This window comes from Diadema setosum, chromosome 5, assembly GCF_964275005.1.
Source record: "Diadema setosum chromosome 5, eeDiaSeto1, whole genome shotgun sequence".
Lineage (NCBI taxonomy): Eukaryota > Metazoa > Echinodermata > Echinoidea > Diadematoida > Diadematidae > Diadema > Diadema setosum.
This window is the reverse complement of record NC_092689.1, coordinates 35,138,452-35,158,865: the sequence shown is the minus strand read 5'-3', so window position 1 is coordinate 35,158,865 and position 20,414 is coordinate 35,138,452. Positions and strand designations below refer to the sequence as shown.

Here is a 20,414-nt window from a genome sequence, read left to right as displayed (position 1 = left end):
GACAATATTGTAAGGTCTGTTCTAATGGTTAACCATCCATCACTCGCCACAAATAACGCTCGATACATGTTCATTGCGGAGGCACGAAGGCATGTGTAATGCTGTGCTCAAATTCATATACTTTCTCCTCATTTTGTTACTACTGTAGTACTATGCTACTACCAATTACACTGAATGACAACCATCCATTAGCCAGGGCTCGACACTAACGGTGGCCCGGGGCCACCAAAAACGCACGCGGGCCACCAAAAAAGATCGGATGTTTGCCTTTGGGCCACCTAAAATAAAAGTTAGTGTGGAGCCCTGCATTAGCATGTGCATTTTTTTTCAGAGTACAGTATGATGTTTACTTTGAACATTTCAAAACATTTTACAGAAAAAATGCCCAATTCCAATAAACTAGGATAGGAATACTGTACTGTGAAACCAGAAATTTTTGCATGCATTTTAATTTGGCAAATTTCGGGAGAGCCAAGATTTGCAACATTAAAATGCATACAGAATTTCTTGTCTATACTACATGCACTGATTAGCAGTGGCAATTTGCGAAAATTTCCTGCTGAGAAAATTTCCTGCTCTACAGTAACGCCCAACAGGTGCCAATGGGATTATTAAATTAAAATATCCCACCGTAGTGGAAAAAAAAAAAATCATTTATACTCTAAGTATGGACTTTATGACAAATTTCAATACAAATTATAGTTGACTACCAAACAACATTCATCACAGGCAATCACACACTTGCAAACAGAAAATGGTAACGATGAAAAGCACAGAGGCAGGGTCAGAATAATGGTGACACAATCATGATTGGTGTTGGTTCTCCAATACTTCCGTGAGAAGTGAATTTAATCTGAACTCGCAAGTCATTTTCAAGTGCTTTGGCTGGACTGTCCTTCACCTTAACAAACATCCCCCTTGTATCATATGTCTGGAAAAAAAAAGTGGTCGACTTATGTACAATATTTACACACGTCAATGTATTCCAACATTCTGACTCATTTTAAAAAGCTCTGATGCAATCTCAGAGTTGTAGGTCTCTTGTTACTTCCATATTGTCAGTTCCTTATAAGTTAAGTTTCAAATTGAGGATGGGGGGGGGGGGGGGTGGGGTGGGGTCAGCAGGGAGAAAGAATGTACATATGTTACAGGCATATAAAACCTGAGAAAAAATGACTGCCCTGGAGTGGTCAAAATCACAAAACATGGATATACCGAACATTTGTTTTTGTTTTCTCAGATATGTTTCAAGAAAATCTGCTCAGACAATTCAAACATATCACAAAACCTGCTCATAACAAAGTTCCAACGTGACTTCAAGACAAGATCAAAATGCCCTGGGGATCACAGGTACATAATTCACACATTTTCACAGACGGGTGCTAGTTGGAGAAATCTGATCAAGATTCATATAGTAATAGAAAAAAAAAAATTCCCTGTATAAGCATTTTTTGCGTTGGTCAGGCCAGGAGAGATAGAAAAACACAGGGAAATAGCCTGCTAACATCCTGTGAGAGGGAATTTCATCTGTTCCCAAAGCGAGTAACTCTCGTAGGGATTCTGCATAATAGTTGGAAGGTTACGTCTGACCTTACAACATACTGCAGTTCTCGTAAAGTGAAACAAATATCTTTCCTTTCTTTGACAAAAATGCACAGGTCAGTACAAAGGACAGCAATTAACACTTAATACCCTTCCAATCACCTTAATTTGTGCGTACAGAGAAACCGAACACCAAAACTTATATATGAAAAAAAAAAACCAATCACTGTATCACAGACAAGAAGTATGCACCAGTGAGATGACAAATTCCTATCATGGACAATGGCCTTCAAGTGTAATCATGGTGTCAAATAAGGAAAAAAGCAGGTTTAAATTTAGAAGCAAACACTGGACATCAAATACTTCCAAAAGTCCTTTGGTGGTTTGTACGCAGCAGACTGTAGTAAACACATTGCATTACATAAGTGAATTGTCAACAAATGGACCAAATAAAGATCAAGACCATCTTCATTGTAATCAGAGACAAACAAAAGAACCCAAATTACATAAACACTAGAAAAAGCTTCCTTATGCAGAGCTCAAATCACGAGTTTTCGACGCACCAATAGAACGCTACTGACATCGAGGGATTTTATCATAAGTGCGCATACACCACACCCACTTCATTTACATGCCATTTTACATTGCATGATTGGTATGAAATAACCCTCTGTCGTTCTCGCATATAACGTCCAGGATTGCTACCCGTTAGGTTATCACTCTTCCCAAACCTCTCTGCATCACCACATTCATCATTATTTACAGTGTCTTGTCTCATAGAATGTGACAATCCTCTCCTAGTCTAATTAGATAACTTGAATAATCTTACTATGTTTTGCCACTGAAGGCCTGAGTCTTAATGGCAAGATCTTATTACATTTGTTGGTGTTTTTTTTTCTTTGTTAATATTGAGAAAATGGAATTCTTCTGCATCTAGTATTTTTCCCCAGGGGAGAAGAAAACATGTGCACTACTTGAATAGTCGACAGAAACATTTTAAAGTGAACTGTAGTCATGTGACGAGCTTGTGTTGCACCAAGTGAGATTCCATCCAGCCCTAACGTGATTAGATGGGCCAGCTTACGAGTGCTTCTCATCAATAAAAACGTTACAAGGTGAATGAAGTGTCTGTTTCTGAAATATAACTGCTATGGCACAACGTTCTCAGCATAAGAGATAGTACAGACAAACTCCAATGGGTCAAATCCACAGGAGCTCAAGTTAATAAATGAGTGAAAAATTCTACCTCTGCATTATTCATAATTTGAGTCAGTGGTCTTCCTCAAGAAAAAAAAAAAAAAAGAAATATTGCATATTGAATTTACTATAATAGGAATTTGAAATACTCAGAAATGCCAATTGCAACAAGTTGTAAAGTCAAGAAAGCTTGCGAATTGTTACCATTTTTTTTTTCTTTTCAGTTTGTAAAGTCACTCTTGCAGTCGAGCTGTATTTACAATGAGTCCTGAGACAATCATAGATCACAAAATTATGCAAGTCCTCCACTCCTGAAAGATTATAAGGCAAAGTTATCCATGCTCCCGTAAGTGGCCATTAGGTGGGCGTGTATGTACTTCAAGTGGTAAATACGTTGATAGAGGGCCATTGTGACATGCGCTTATCAATCAACTCACTAACATATCTTGATGCGAAAGAGAAGAAAGAAAGATACAGGAAAGACTGAACATGTCACTTCTAGTCTGATGTATTTACATGGACAACACAGACTGCAATGATTGGGAAGAAACTGCTTCAGGCTGCAAGCAGACGGCAACGGTTTACACAGAATAAAAGCTACCTCTTTACAAAGATCACTGTATGAATAATACACATCATTTGACTCTTAACAAAACAGATCAGCTATGGCACTGAAGCCAAATAAAAAATGCAACTTTCCTGAACCTACAAGAGTGTAAAACTATTAATTCATTTGGCAGCAAATAGCCTTTCACATCACTTGCATTGTTTGAGTTCTTAACAAAACATATCAGCTATGGCACAGAAGCCAAATAAAAATGCAACTTTCCTGAAATCATATGAGAGTAAAACTATCAATTTATTTGGCGGCTAATAGCTTTTCACATTGAGTTATGGTCTGCTAAACTTCCAAAAAAAAAAATAAAAATCTGGAGCCTAATTTGTACATTCACAAGATCTGAAGCAGAGCAGTTAAGAACTTTGAAAAAAAAAATAATCGATAATATACAGAGAATATGCTCAATGTCTTCAAGTCACTGTACAGTTGCAAGATGCCACAGCCTATAGTCAATTACAGTGCACTCCTGTTATCACTAACGCAGTTATAACAAAATTCCGGTTACAACGAAGTGAAAATTCAGGCCGCAACATTATCCACTTTATGTATTTTTATTGTTTCTTTGTTTGGTTATAACCAAATTTCAATATAATGAAAGAAAACTGCCAGTCCGAGGGAGTCCACTGTAGGATGACTTTCACTCTTCACTTGACAGACCCTCTAACATCTTCTGATATAGCATTTTGTCCGCTACAACATGACACACAAGAGAGAGACATGTGGTAGGGATGAACATTTGATAAAACTTGACATACGCATCCTCATGCGCATGACAAAGGATATACAGCTCAACCGTCAATAGATTTGCTTATCCATTTTTTTAAAGCGCAATGCTGTTTTTCAGCACATAAACCACACAAACACACACATGAAAAAACAAAAACAAAAAAATCCCCCCTAATAAGCTGCAACCATCTACTTCTATGACTTGGGTTCCACTTTGACTTTCTCGACCTTGGGCTCGACCTTGGGCTCCACCTTGGTCTTCTCCTCTTTCACCTTCACCTTCTCTTCCGAGGACGCCGTGGGTGTCGGCGTTGGCGTCGACGGTTTGAGCGGAAGCATTGCCTCCTCGAGGACCTCGTTGAACTTGAGCATGATCTCGTCCAGGTTCTTCTGGGCCGTGCCGACCACGTCGATCAGGCGCTTGTTGCGGGACGTCGAACTGACGAGGGCGCGCTCCGACGTCGAGAGGCGCTTCTGCACGTCCTGGAGCTCGCCGCTGACGTTGGTGACCGTGGCCTCAGTCGTCGAGGCCTTGCTCTTGAGTTCCTCTGTTGTGTGGGAAAATGAGCATACAAGCCATCACAGTCAGCTCATGCCAACATTAGTTTGCCTAATTCTAAGACTTGCATTAGTTTGCCTCATTCTAAGATTTGCATTAGTTTGCCTCATTCTAAGATCTGCATTAGTTTGCCTTATTCTAAGAACAATAATCCATTCCTCATTGTAAATCATTTAAGAGAGCCATAGCTTGTACAAGCACATGTGACATTTTCTTCTGTTTCCCCTTCTTGCTTTCTTTCTTCCTCTTATATGACACTACCAGGTATTGTAAAAGAAATAAACTACACAATATGAACTCTGTGACTCTCGAGATCCCCCCCCCCCATCTTTATTAGGGTTATGATGTGTAACATTTTTGTCTGCCATGGTCTACTGAAATACATTCAAGATTGCTGTACAATCATGCTTCCAAACCAGTAAGCCCAAAAACTCTTGCAGGTGGGGTGGGATGTCTCCCTAAAATAGAATAAAAAAGATCAGTATTCAATCTAAGTGGGCCTTCATAAATAAGATTGTACAGGCCAAAGTGGGCCTCGGGTTAATTTAAAGGTAGGGGATACCTTTTACAGAACTCCCAAAATGCAGCAAAACATTAAATATGAACCTCAGGGGACTTGTTTAGGCCACTGCTTAGAAATTTGGAAGTCAACAGTTATCTACAATTTGAATAATGCACAAAACTCAACTACTCAGTAGTTCTGTGTGTCAGCCACACTTAAGCCTTTTTGTTGCAGTCTTCTGTATTTTTATCTATAAACACAAATCTAAAAGTATAAGAGCTGATGTAATAACATATAGAGTGTGTGGCAAGAATGTATATAGAAATGTTTGTAAGTTTTGATGAACTTTATTCACAAAATATACATGATGGGCACACATGCAGTGCATGGGTCTGCAAAGGTAGCCTAGTAATGTACTGGAATTTACGGTGAGCCCCGAAAAAAATTCAATTCAAAATCTAACGGTCAATTAAAATGTACCAAATGTTACCTTCCACTTTCAATACTTTATGGGAGTTTCTAAAATGATACTCTCTTCAACATACCACTGTGTTTATACAACTCTTCATTTAAGGCATGCAAATGGGATTCCCTACCTTTAACACGGCTGTCAAACACCACCAGGAAGCTACCATCAACAGGCGCCACTAAACACTCAACATTTCAAAGGGGTTAACCAACAAATCATCTGTATCCCTGGAGAAGCACGCCCACTCACCTATCTCCTTCTCCAGGAGGTCAATCTTCTTCTGGGCGGCCGAGCGCTCCTGGTCGGCCCGCTGCACCTGGTTGAGCAGGTTGCCGATATCGATCACCGTGCCGCCGTACTTGACCATGTTGGCGCCGTCAGTGACCGCGACCTTTGACACCTTCTTGGTCATGGCTGTCTTCTCCTGAATGATCTGGTTGCCTGTTGGGCGGGGAGCAGCAATTAACGACAACTTGAGGTTACAAACACATTGTGTTAAAGGGATGGTACAGTTTCGGTTGAGATGGGGCTTGAGGTTTCAAACATTTTTCGACAATGATTTTTTTTTTTTTAGATAATGAGAAACCTCTAATGAATATGAAAGAGCATAAAATTCTAGGAGGAATGCACAGTTTATTTGATGAAAATTGCTTTTGAAATGGCTGAGATATCCAAAACACCAACCCTGAATCGCCTTACAAATCCTAAAGACAGATAGTACCATTGTAACATTTTATGTGTCGTTCTACTCCACATACATGCGTTTTAAAACCAACAAGCACTTTTACACCCTACAATCCCCCCCCCCCCCCTCCCCAACCCCAATTCCCACAGGCCAGTGACCATTCAGGCATGGGCATGATTGTTGCCCATCTGATCCCCGGGCGCACCTTTACTCAGATCTTCATCGGATGGCATCCCGTTGACGTCCGCCTTGGAGAGCTCATCCTTCTCTTTCTTCAGTCCGTCCGTCAACTTGCGGTAGTTCCAGCAGTCCCTCGCCACCACCTTCTGCAGCAACTTGCGTACCTGTCAGTGGCAACAGACAAGGCCAGATGAGTATATGAGCAATCAAGTCACTGATTAATATCTTGTGCCTGCTTATGATTCTCTGAATGGGCAAACAACCTACCTTGTTGAACACAGTGAATAATTCCCACAAAACTTGGTGGGCTGGGTAACTCTACTAATCTCTTGTCTTTTTATGTACACACATCACCGCTTTTAGCTGTAACTTTGTATAACATCAGCAAAAACAAAAGCGTTTTTGATATAGAAGAGGTTCTGTAGGAGAATAGGAGCATAAAACAAGACATTCAGTGTAATGTTCATAAGAAGAATGGGATATTATGAGGTGAGAAACAGTCTAAAGCAACATTTGTGACACAGATGAAAGCAAATTTTAGGTAGAAACAAACTGTAACTCACACGGTACCCACTCAATTCCATTGATACCGCATTTCCAGGAACTTGGAAAGAGGTCACATTTTACAGTAACAATAGAAGAGTAACTGATTAGTGACACAGAATATTGTGGGATAGGCTAACAATCTCTCACTTGCTCGGATGAAAGTCGTACAAGTACAAAGTCACATTCATTAAGAAATAGTGAGTGAAATTAGTGACACATGCTGAAGACCAACAAAAATACAATTTATTAGGATTAAAGGAACAAATAAGGCTACAAAATCATAGGACAGTACCAGTAAGTCAGTGACATGAAATAAAGACAATGATTGAAGAAGGCAAGCATAGAGTTGTTTGCACACAGACACTTGGGATAGAAGTCAGAGGATGAAAAATATGGTACAGCTCGGTATGACCTACCTGGGCCCGGGAGAGATGGAGCCCAATGGTGTAGACAATCTCCTCTAGGTCCCGCTCCAGGATGTAGCCACAGTGGTTCTGGTCGAAGTAGATGCAGGAGAGCAAGAGCTGCGGGTCCAGTGTCTCCATCTTGCTCCGGCGCGTCTTGTGTTTGTCGTCATCGCCCTTCCGGTCCCCTCTCTTCCTGTCGTCTGTGTCGATAGAATGGATTGGGGAAGGGCAAAGGCGTGGTGGGGGGGGGGGGGGGGGGAGGGGGTATGCATGATTAAAGCAAGTCAGGTACCAGGTAAGAATTACTGGTTAGGCATATCAAACTGACTAGCAGGACCCACAGGAATGGTGATGTTGACCTCAGCGTGATACAGTATCTCCACACGTGATATGATCTTGAAGAACATTTAGTTTCATCACTTGGGGAAGTACATAATTGCAATGAAAATGGCAGGTATGTGATATTTTTGCAGTTTTCAACATCCTGCTCTTTAACACATACCAAGGTATACTTCAAGAAGGTTTCTTCCCCTCCCTCTTTCTCACTCTCTCTTTCCTCAATAAAATAAACAAATACCATTCATGGACAATACTGATGACATTTATTAACTAAAATCTGCATATGTACTTTAGTTGTGCATAAAAAAAAAAATAAAAAAAAACAGGCTAGATGTATTGCTTTGCTATGTCTTTGTTGGCAAAGCAAAACAGTACACTCCCCTCCCCCCTTGCACGGCAGGCTCAGAAGTAGGTGGTAATGCTAAGAGGCCTTATATCGCCATCATATTTCCAATGATAACCTACAATAGATGGTGTTCTCTGATAAGTGACATCAACGAGGCAAATGTGTAGTCAAACAAAACTCACCATCATCATCTTCATCACCGTTGCTTTTCCCTTCATTCTCGTCCCCATCCCCATCTTTGTCATCGTCCCGGTCATCGTCTCGCTTGTCATTTCGGTCATCATCCTTCAAGTGCACAGCGACATGAGAATGATACATTACGTTAGTAATATCACAGTACTCATCAATCTTGCACATCATGCAATGACGGTGTCTAAAGCAAAGCTCACTGTATGATTTCTTACACTAACGTTTAGAAGGGTGGCATGTAGCAAGCACATCAAGATAATCACTCTACAGTCAATCACAATTTCTTCATTCTGCCACTGGTATTGGCAATTGGTGATAAAATATAAAATTATATCCGTGACACCTACCCATACATTGCTTCAACCTTCGTTGGAAAAGAAAAATTCATTCACTTTCCACAGCTACACAAAGGTGCTACACTGGGCAGCATATGCACTGATAACAGACTATGTGTAACGATGTTCAATTGGATGAAAATAAAAAAAACAATGATCAATCACACAACAGTTTTGGAAATGGTGCCACTGCTATGAACATATGATGCCCATGACCAAAATTACCACACTAATAAATTTCACTATTATTTTTCTTATAGAACAGTTTATGCAACACAACTTTCAAGGATAACATGTAAGTATGGTAAATACGATCACTCACAGATATATAAAACATTCGACAATCATGTCAAATGCCAAAGGTTGTTTTTCGTCGTATACATACAAAATATTGGAGATATTTGTAGCATGGAGGAAAAGGCATCTCATATTGTTTCTACCTGGAAACATCGTTTAGGACAGTGTCTTTGACAAATGGTGCCCACTTTTGCGATCTAAACCATCTCGCGAACATTTTTTTTTAACCAACCCTGTCTCTGTCATCATCTCTGTCTCCGTCCCGGTCGTCCGTCTTGCGCCTCTTCGACTTCGACTCCTCCCGGTCCTCCTTCTTGTCTTCTTTCTTGTCATCCTTGCGGTCCTTTTCATCCTTCTTGTCTTTGTCTTTCTGTAGATTGCATGTGTGTGTGTGTGCGTGTGTGTGTGCCATCGTGCATTGTGTGGCAGGGAACGTACAGTTGAAGGTCATTTGCACATGTTCACTTGCACAAGGGACAAGCAATCATTAACATATTCCTGGAATTATTATTATTATTATTATTATTATCTTTTTTTCTTTTTTCTTTTTTCTTTTTTATTCCTTATTTTTTGCTGCACAGAAGAGGACATCACCAGCTACGTCGATATAACAATTCTCGTCATGACTGGTGCACTTGTCCACAATGACACTGCTCTGTACACAATTACTCAGGACTTCACAATTAGGTTGTGTTTTGATGACGTTGCAGTCTGGCGGTTTTACCACGGCCAAAAACATGCAGCAAAATTGTGAGCAGATGATCTTGACAATGGGAGGGTTTGCAATACTGTATTTTTCTTGGCATATCAAAGTCAGCTGATAGTGTCAAAGGATAAAAGGACCCATTGCACACAGAGGACAATGGGCAAGAGTAGTTGCCTTGACAGTGACTGCCACGGACAGAAGCAGTCCAATATAAAAACTGCCATGGCATTTAGTTTCTTCATATGCAACAGAGTTATGATGGACTTGTGCTTTTTTTTTTTTTTTTTTTGGCTTTGTTAAATTTGACTTAACAACAAAGACCGGAGATCGGGATCAATACAGTAAACAGAAAGGACAGGGAAATGTTGAGAAATACATAGAACATAGATCAAGAGCAATAACGAACAAATCTAGGTACAACACCAACTAAACTTGACATGCATTACCATTGCATTGTACCTGTATAAATGGTAATTACAGGTGAAATATCATACAGTATTCTAACTGTGGGAAGCTTAACTTCCACAAAGAATACGTCTTCAGGCCACTTGTTGGTAAATCTCCTACCTTCTTTTCATCCTTCTTCTCCTCCTTCTTCTCCGGGGCCTTATAGATGGCCTTGAAGATGTTGAAGGCAAAGTCTCTCTGGAGCATCTCGTTGAAGAGCTCAGCAAACAGGGATACCTACCAACATGAGGAAGGTTGGAAGAAGGAAATGTGAAGGCTTTGATACAAACACCCACACACATGGACACACAAACACAATTATATGCAAACTAGCACACACATATACACAATCTTTGAACAAACGAATTGGCATGAGCATATTTTGTTTATGTTTGTTTGTTTGTTGTTGTTTTTTGAAGTGGGGCGATGTGAAATTTCACCACTACCTACATATCCAGACTAAAATGCAAATGGGAAACATAGCAAAGCACAGTACAACCTGTGAACACAAATACAAGTATGCTGTCAAATGTGTTCAATCAAGTGAGCTCATCCAATAGTAGAAGCATTATCAGAGCAGTCAGTTCATGGAGGTGAATTAAAAAAAAAAAAAAAAAGGATATAGAGGGGGACACACCAGCTATAGCTTACCTCAAAGGAATGCTCCTTGTTATCTTCCACACGGTAGTCAAGGAGCACGCTCAGCGACTGGAGGGTGCAGTCAAACTTTCCACTCTTGGCAATGGCTGATGGGTGGACCAGGATGGTGGGCGTGTCCGGGAGGGTGTAGCGCACCTCCAGGTCGCGCTTCTCCCTCTCTCTCAGCCGTCTCTTTTCCTCCTCCTGGGGAACCCAAAGACGGAGAGTGTGGTTAGCATGATCAAGGAGGCAACATGTCCCTCACACACACACAGACACAAATACCAGTTAGGTCCTATGATGTCGGGATACACCACACATCAATCAATGGCGTCGGACGGAACCTATCATGCACAGGACACACAATGCATTTAACTGAGTGTGTTCAGTGGGCTGTTTCACTGAGTGCTAAAATCAATCTTGAGTTAAATTCAACTGAATTTAGGGACATTTTTTTTATCAACGTCAGGTCTCAGAAGTAAGGAACTGTTTCAGTAAGCGATTTGGGAACAATAGCTAGTGCCAAGCTTACCACATCATAGAATACATCTTGAATGTCTATACGTATCCTTTCCAACTTGAATTTGTCCCAACTTGGGTTCATACAATGTGGCTTGGCATAGTTTCCATGTTAGTGTAACAGGGCCCTAAACTGTTCCATACTTTTCTTGAGTGGTTAATTCAAACTGAAATAATCTTAACAATCCTCACTCACTCTGCATATCAAATGTCACTATTTTCATTTCATTTCATTTCATTCTATTCCAATTCATTCCATTTCCATTTCCATTTTTACCATGATTTCTTCCATGCTTCTGCTGAAGTATCACAGTCAAAATGTTCTCATTAGACAAAGATAAAGGCAGTCTAGATTTGTGAAGGTATAATGCACACAAAAGCGCCAGCCTACACAATGCACTGAATGTCAATGGTGATTCACAAAAGGTTAATGCCGTGAAAAAGGCAATTAGTGAAAGCGCCAATTCATGAATGCTTCTGGTTTTACAGTAACATATCTAAATGAACTGCACTTGAAGACTGTAACCTCACCACTTCCTTCTTCTTCTCGCCATCCTTCTCCCGATCCATCTTGTCCTTATCGTCTTTCTCCTTCCTCTCTTTGTCCTCCTCGTCCTCTCTCTTCTCCTCCTCCCTGGCCTGGGCATTGGCACCGGACTCGTCCCCGCCCTCGTCCCCGCCTGCCTCCATCTCCATGGCTTCCGCCTCGGCGTCTTCGTTCTCCTGCTCCGTCTTGAGCGTCTTGGTCAGGCGGGCGATGAGCTGCGACTTGAGCCCCTTGGAGTTGAGGCCCCGAATCTCCAGCTCTTGCCGCAGTTCGTTGACCTGTGCAGCACGAGACGACGATTTGTTGACAAAGATAGTTTTAAGAATGTTCTCTGAGTATCTTGCAAAGATCACCTTCTGGATGATGTAATTTCTCAGTCATCTACTTAGTATTCAACTCTTGCCGGAATGAATGAAAAGCTTACATTCATCATCTTTGTGAGAAGCCTTTAGTCACAAAGTCAAATAGGTCAGTATAAGAATTACAAAGTACACCATTAATGAATAAGGAGTGGATATTATAAGGGCAACATGGAAACTTGTGTTTTGACACATCGCATCTGAAAAATCCACACAAAATCAGGTAAGTTTGCCACCAATGCACGAATGAAAGACATCAAGATTTGGAACTATGGGGCTCTTTTCCACAAGATTCCACTAGTAAATCATAGTACTTGTGACAACCTTTTGAAAGATTGAAGCACCTTGGAGCAGTCCACAGAAATATATTCATAGTAAAAGGGCAAGGTAAACATACAATGTTCTCGCCATATTCTCTAATAAATATGAGATATATTGTAAAACACATTTTCAACAAAACTTATCGGAGAGAGGTTCTTTAGCAGTGCTAGAAATGAAGATGTGAATTAAAACTATGAGCACACTGATGAGATTTTTTCCCACTGAGATATCTGATACCAAATACCCACCTTCAAAACAAAAACAAAAGCAATAAAAAAAAAAACCCAAAAAATCTTTGTTAAAAAAAAGAAGAAGTAAGGTTTGCAAAAGAGAGTATGGCTTTTGTTTTCCCTCATACTTTCATGTTCTTGGGATCGAGGTCCTTCCAGTTGGTCGGAACTTGCTTCTCCTCCTCCTCAAACTCCTCCACTTCCTTCGCTGGCTCCTCCTACATTGGGCAGACGCAAACGACAAGCGGTACACGGTGTTAAAATCATGACGCATGCGCAGTTACGCCTCGCCTACATGGCAAAGGCGCAGACTCACAAACAAAGACATGCACCATACACCCAACTTGTGTAGTATTCTACACTTACACTTACATGCACACATACACACCCACACACATACATAAACACAGACACATGTCTCTTCCTATTACACACAGGGATAAGAGATTACTGTCAATGTTACCATGGAGTGACTAAAGATTTAGCAGGGCCATCAAAATATCCCAATCACCAGCAATCACATGGACTCATTTGACCCCATACGATCTATGAAAAACTCACATTGGCAATTTAAAAAAAAAAAAAAGAATTACTGAGTAAATCAAAAATTGTACAAATCTGAGTGATGACATGCAATGAAATTTGTGTTTATACCACAGCGTGCAAGTGTCACAATTTGGTTTACTTCTTTCTTTGACAGGAAGTGTTACAAATGTTTTTGAAAATGTTATTCCATGCAGACTGGTTTGGTTTTGAACATACAACCCTAAACTTTGTCACAGATAGCCACAAGTATTTCATTTTCTTTTTGTGACAATGCTGCACAATGACCAAAGAAAAAACAAAATTGTTCATTTCCTTGAATTTCTGAAATACATGCATAGAGCAGCCTGGCACATGGGGGAAAAACAGAGAGAGAGAAAAAAAAACACAATTGCACACACACACACACACACACAAATGCACAAGCACATACGGAAACGTACATGCTGCACACCGCACCTATGTAATGGACTGGATACTCTTTTTGCTGATCGACATGGGAGTAGATTCAAACTAAGCCATGACCACATCAAGAGTTATGTTCATGTTTTGAGATGATCTGGAAGATTGGAAGTATAGTTGGCTGGGTGCGTAATACCACAAAATGAATATGGATGAGTATGCTGTATTCTTTATTCAGTCACTGCTCCTTTGTTGTGTTCAAATATTTGCAAAGTATTCTCTGTATATTCCCATTCTGTATAACTTAAGTCATTCTCTGAGAATCTTTTGTTAACATAGAACATATATTTTGAAAAAAAAAATGAATAAGCACAGCCAGTTGATGATTTGGTTTTGAGTTTTCCATGGAGTGGGGGGCAACTGCACACCCAAAACGAATAACTCACCAACTCGGGGAACTGTCGGAAATAAAGAGACACTGCTATTAAATGAGTACGAGGAATTTTAGCCTATGATGACCATGTCTATGCAGTGTGTGTGATTGTTCCCAGTTTTCTTGGAGGTGTAGTTGCCACTGAAGTAATCCCGGGAAGATTGCATTTGTGGTGTTTGTATGTATATCTAAACAGTACAAAAGGAGAAAGCATTATGTATAGATGTATATATAATTTGGTCTCCACCAAATACAGAGCACCTTGAGTGAAGACTAGCAGATTGTAAGGAACCAACATCCAGGGCAAAGGATTAGAAACTTATCTGGAAATGAAAAGCAACCTCCAAGTTCCAAGTGGCTCACATCAAACTTATACTTAAAACAAAGCAAAAAAAAAAAAAAACCAACAACAATAATGTCATGATGATGTTATTTGTTGATCTTATACTTGCACTGTGAATTTTATAAAGTGAATGAGTGTAAATGAATAATAAAAAAAAAAAAAAATCTTACTCAGCAGACAATGTGTAATGCTGTGTGACCATGTTGATAACTAAACATGTGAATGAAAGTTTTTCATTAAAAAAAAAAAAAAGAAACAAAAATGAAATAAAAGTATGCCGTGAGTGCCTGAGTTGTGGAGTTGTCCTCCGGTTTCTTATCCTTGTTGTCGACGGCCACCAATTTCTCGCCAAGCATCTTTTTGTAGAGCTCCACGACACTCTCCCATTCAACCTTCGTGGGTAAAATGTGCCACACGTCGGGCACGAAAATTACGACAGTTTCCACTCGCGCCGGGATGACCCGCCCCTTGTGGTTCTCCTCGGGTCGGTGATAGCGCAGTTCCAGGAACCGGTACCTGGGGAGGCGTTTAAAAGTTGGGAACATGCCAGAGTACATTTTTCGAATCACAACAATGACACATTTCACCTTCTTTTCCCTCTTTTTCATTTCCCCCCATTCCCCAAGGAAATGTTCTTTTCAAGAAAAAAAAAAAAAGGAAATGGATGTCTGGCCACTACTAACGTGGTCTTATCATCCTGGATGGGTTTCGAGTTAACAAGATGGAGTTTCTGTCATGTTATGATGTATTCTTGGTAAACATAATACAAAGGTATATCTGGTACAGAAATGAAAGTGTCAACATATTGTCTAGTAGAACTGATTAAGATATGTTAATTGCATCCCTGTTACACAGGCCAACTTAGTCTCTCACAAGATCAAGGACCTGGAGACACTTTCTCAGCCACGAAATTCTGTTTTCTCCTAGGATCTTCTCCATCTCACGTTAGGGGGGCTTAACCAGCATGTCACCAAGTTGAAGAGACACTAGCACAGACAAACAAATATTATGGCCAAGTTCTTAGCCAGTGTCTTCCAGATCTTTCCACTCCAGTTTCCAGAAGGGAAGAAAAAAAAAAATAAGTACATGCAACCTCAACTTCAAACAATTATTAGTTGGAGGATTGAAAACAAATACGAGAAGGGAGGAGTAGAGTGTTGTTTGTCAGGAGAAGAGAAGTTTGTCGGAAGAGAAGGTTGAGAGACAGTTTGTGGTAAAGCACTGGATTACAAGGGTGATGGTGGCACTGAAATTACATACACATTCAACAAAACAAAACAAAAACAAACAAACAAAGGAGGAGGTACCAAGAGGAAAGGCATGAAAGAGCTTTGTTCCCCTGAAAGAGAATAGAGACATTGTACACTGGTAACGATCAGATTACCTTTTCGTCTCGGCTGGTCAATCTGTAAAGTGAAAAGCATTCCCTCTTGTCTGCACAAGTATATATATCCACGTGAGAACCTCACAACACATAGACAGACACTATTGTACACTCAGCCTAAATACCACACTCAACAACAGTACAAACACTCGCTCAACGTCCCATGTATAATGTCACGACACCAAACTTTTCAACTTGCCGTGCTTCTGCACCGGTGTACACGACTAGACTATGATACAGGACTGTGGCACTCTCTCGGGGAAATGCAAAGACGGCAGATGAAGAAGCAGCACAACACAACATGAAGGTTCTATATGGACAGCACAACTTAAGATGTACCTAAACTTCGGAGCAGCAATATTAGAAGTATCATATGAGAAGGTGTGCAGAGGAAGTGAAGTTCAAGGTAGAGCAAAGAATCTACCACAGCTATTTTTTTTTTTTATAAAGTCAGCTTAAGTGTAGCATGCCAGGAAGCAAAAACAGCAGAAAAGTAGCCACTTTGTATAATGACTACAATGACATTATGTCAGCGGAAGTGTTTGTAGCTCTTTAACTGTTTTTATATCCCGATACCAGAAAAGAAAAGGTCTAAATGGATCTGAAATGCGTTTGTGCACACACTGTGATTTTGCTCATTTTTTTTAAGAGTGGTCCAAGTCAGTTCCATCAAACTCCAAAAAGTCAAATCTGTGGCTAGACAGCAACATTCTTGACCCTCCCCCCCCCCCCGAAAAAAAACCCCCAAACAAACAAAAACTGATGTGTCAATCTTGCACTACATATTTCCTGCATTTTTTAGCTAAGATATTGGTGACAAGCAACAAGCAAGAACCCATGATGGAATTTAAAAAAAAAAAATTGAATGATCCTTGGCCATACAGTCCACTGTGGATTGATTACCTGTGTTTCACTCTTCTAGATTAGATTCATTTATGTTGCTTAGATGAAACAATGTGCCGATCGCTACTTTATTTGTAGCTTGATCAGAATTGTTAGTCAGCACAGCAGGTATTAGTACAATTGAGACATGTGTTCATCAATGCAGAGCTTCACATTTTGTTTCCTAGATAACAGAGCAGCACAAATCTAAGTCATCAGGATGTAGCAACACACGTAAGAAGCAACTGAGAATTATGATCTATCTTATCTCTTCAATCATCTACTGGAAGGGTGGGGGGGGGGGGGTCGCGAAGAGGAGGATAGGAAGAAGATTTTATGAATTGGGTGATAAGCACAATCACGGTACCCAATCACAGTTTTCCCACTTTAAATGGAACTTGTACCAACTGACTTCAAAATTCACATGTAGCATGCTTAGACATCAATAATCAAATATGTAAACACCATGGATGACCTTCTCTTAGTTACTATTACTGCAGATTAATTACCAAAAAGTCTGGATGCGATCTCGCCATGATTTTTTTTCGTCAATCTACTTATTACACGAAAAGAGGGATTTCAAACTCAGAACAAAAGTCTTAAACACAAAGTCACATGAATTACATATTATTCTCACACAATTAATATACATTCAGATCAAATTTTCATCTAAATAGCATACATTCAGACATTCACTATACCCAAGTTTTGCGCTGATAATAAAGAAGAGTTTCAGTGTACGCTACCTGCAATAGGTTACATGTAGCTACCATTGGGTAGGCAGCTGTGTGTATTAAACATTGAGTTTCCCACATCCAGCCAAATCCCTTATCCGGATGAGCGCTGGTCCCAACATGTCTGGATAACAGAGGTCAGACTGCAGTACTTAGTGCTCTTATTTGAATGCATTATGCATGCATGCAATGCATCTAAACGCACTTTCATCCAGTTTTTTTATTTGTTTCCTGTTATGCGCATTTGGGTACCCTGATTGTGCTATTGACTATCACCATGTCAACTGTTCTGGAAGTGTGGGAACATGTATAATCTTAACAATAATGCACTGTCTAGACGAATTTACAAACTTCCCCTACATGAACTAATATAAAATGGTCATAATATCAAAATACCACCAATTAATTACTTTTCTAATTTCATCCAAGATCACCCTTGAGGCTCTTTGATGGAAGTACGACCTTAGTCGAGAAAGGTCATTTGACATCCCATCTGTTGGTTTTGTTTTGCTTTGTTTTGTTCTGTTTTTTACTGTGAAGGTGTGACTAAGATGTTGGAGGTTGGGAAAACTTGAAAAATCTGAAATGTTCTATGTCCAAAAGGTGTTACACTTTTGATTTCCTTTCAGAAAGGCACAGGAGAAGAGGGGGGTCAATCTGATGGTCACTTTGAATGTACAAAATAACACAGAACTTAACAAACAAATGCACTGTACAGAGCCTGTCCATGACCATCTCCTTATATCGTGGTATCTCCTTTCCATCATCGGACCTACTCAGAAGCAGAATGCAAGCAGCAAATAGCCTGATTTAAGGCACGATGGGGCCGACATCTGATCTTGGACAAGTTCCATTGACACAATGCTCACATGCTATAGACCCAAAGAATCACACGGTAGGGTAATTCTTTGGTCCGAATACCCCACAACATCTTCCACACAAACAAAGACACATACAAGCAATTTAACTCATTTCACCTAGCTACAATGGCCTGGCTTGACAAGAACATCCTATCAGGCCATGTAAGGGTTTGATTTAAAAGCTTTCATCAATATCATATGACAGACATTTAGAAACCAATGACTACTGTGCTGCTCCACTATTTTACAACTTGCTCTGCTAGGCAAACCCCTTTCCACTAGACACCTGTTGGACAAATCAGGGTTCACAAAATTCTTCATCAATGAATACGTTGACATACAAGTATACCCGCTTTCACATAAAAATTCTGTTGCATCTCAATAGAACCATCAGGCAATACACACATGCAACTCACTACATACACTCACCTTTCTTTTTGTGCTTTATTTCTCCTTCTCTTTTTTTCTTTTTATTTCTCTCTCTCTTTCATCACATCTTGCAGAAATTCCTTGCGTTTCATCACAGTGGAATCTCTCTTTTGTCCTTCCATAAGAAAATAACACCCAATTATTCTCCACCACTTTCCTAAACACATCCCCCCTTCCCCTCACTGAAGCCCCCCTAGACATGGGAACTCACCACTGGGTGCAGGAGCTGAGGTCAATGCCAGTCAGCGCCTTGGTGGTGCGGATGGCCGTCTTGATGAGCACCGAGCTGTCGTTGACCGGGTCGGCCCCATCCATGGAAGGGGACCAGGGCCCGCCAATGGCCATCACCTCGTTCTTGCCCTTCTGGCCGACCAAGAAGTTGATGAGGCGCGTCGGATGCTGGAAGTTCTCCCGCACCTCGGCGGAGTCCTGGGCGCGGGCGCAGCACCGCTCATGGAGCTCTTCCTGGGACACAGAAGTCATCAACATCACCTGGAAGGGAGGGGGTAAGGGAGATGAGGTTTCTACAGACACCTTACTTCATCCAGTGCTTAAAGCCACAAACCACCTGACATAGGAGCATGTAAATTTGCTTGGATTGAATCCCCCCCCCCCCCACCCCCACCATGTTCAGGAAGATGTTTTCCACCAAATGATCCTAATTTACACTAATACTGAAACCCAACATTTAAAAAAAAAATCATTCTTATAATGATCATGTTCAATCACACATAGATGCTGGCACAGCTTGGAAGTGTGAACCGAAGGCTTGGTGCATTCATGCTCATACTGCTTTGATACATGAAAAGTTAATGCAGACCATTTTGATCCAAAAAGTTTTTGCAGACCATTTTGATCCAAAAACTTTTATTTTTTAAACTTCAATAATAAAAACGGAAGTAAAAAAAAAAAAATTATTGGCTTATAAACCAGGAAATGACAACATGCTTCACTTCTGACAAAATTTAAGACAGCCACAAGCTGATCCTTATATCTCTTCTACTTGGCGGCAAAGAGGAAGACACTCCTTGATTGATCTCTACATATGACTACACAAATCAAGTAGGAAACACTAGACAAAACAAGACAAGACAAAGCATTCTATAAATCAAGTCAGGAACACTACGCAAAGAGGTAAGAAACGCTCACAAACCTTGGCACAATAGAAGTAGTCAGCGTCTGGCGGGTCGATCACAGTGGCGGCGCCCTGAGGAGGCGTGGCCTCCTTGTGCATGATGTGAAAGTTGCACGGCTGCGCCACGTTCATTGGCCGGTGGATGGGGAACACGCCCTGCCAGGTGAAGTCAGCCATGAAGAAGTCACTGGGGATGTACATGCTCATGTAGCGCTTGTGGAGCTCGATGACATCGGCTTTGGGACTGAGGGTGGAGGTTGGTGGATGCGTGGAGAAAAAGAACACAAAAGAAGTGCTCAATCATTTACATTAATGTCATGAGATGCAAATGGGGTTGCAGTTTTTCATTTGCTCTGCGTTGCAGATGTTTCTAATAAAGCTGGCTTGATTTGGCTTTCGTTTAACTTTATGTGGGACACAAATCTCAAGTCCTACAGCTGTTGTTAAGCAACAACACAGGAGCACAGATGATCAATATTTCATAGGAAGAAATGCAAGGTAGGTCAAGCATCCAAGAAAGTACAATGAATCATGTGATAGTCATTATCACCTCGTCAGGGGAA

At 40.6% G+C, this 20,414-nt stretch overlaps 1 protein-coding gene across 1 annotated transcript in view; it reads right to left on the bottom strand.

Moving 5' to 3' along the window:
• Nucleotides 1-815: 815 nt before the first annotated feature.
• The window catches only part of LOC140228692 (cell division cycle and apoptosis regulator protein 1-like), a 32,278-nt gene continuing 12,679 nt past the window's right edge, over nucleotides 816-20,414 (bottom strand). Inside the window, exons 9-21 of the mRNA XM_072308959.1 lie at nucleotides 19,870-20,095; nucleotides 18,928-19,208; nucleotides 14,715-14,943; nucleotides 12,835-12,924; nucleotides 11,781-12,074; nucleotides 10,743-10,934; nucleotides 10,212-10,328; nucleotides 9,171-9,308; nucleotides 8,300-8,402; nucleotides 7,442-7,632; nucleotides 6,505-6,643; nucleotides 5,864-6,055; nucleotides 816-4,632 (exon numbers count right to left, since the gene is read on the bottom strand). Of these exons, the coding sequence (XP_072165060.1) occupies nucleotides 4,280-4,632; nucleotides 5,864-6,055; nucleotides 6,505-6,643; nucleotides 7,442-7,632; nucleotides 8,300-8,402; nucleotides 9,171-9,308; nucleotides 10,212-10,328; nucleotides 10,743-10,934; nucleotides 11,781-12,074; nucleotides 12,835-12,924; nucleotides 14,715-14,943; nucleotides 18,928-19,208; nucleotides 19,870-20,095 (2,545 nt within the window). The 3' untranslated portion in view covers nucleotides 816-4,279. The remainder of the gene's footprint in view (nucleotides 4,633-5,863; nucleotides 6,056-6,504; nucleotides 6,644-7,441; nucleotides 7,633-8,299; nucleotides 8,403-9,170; nucleotides 9,309-10,211; nucleotides 10,329-10,742; nucleotides 10,935-11,780; nucleotides 12,075-12,834; nucleotides 12,925-14,714; nucleotides 14,944-18,927; nucleotides 19,209-19,869; nucleotides 20,096-20,414) is intronic.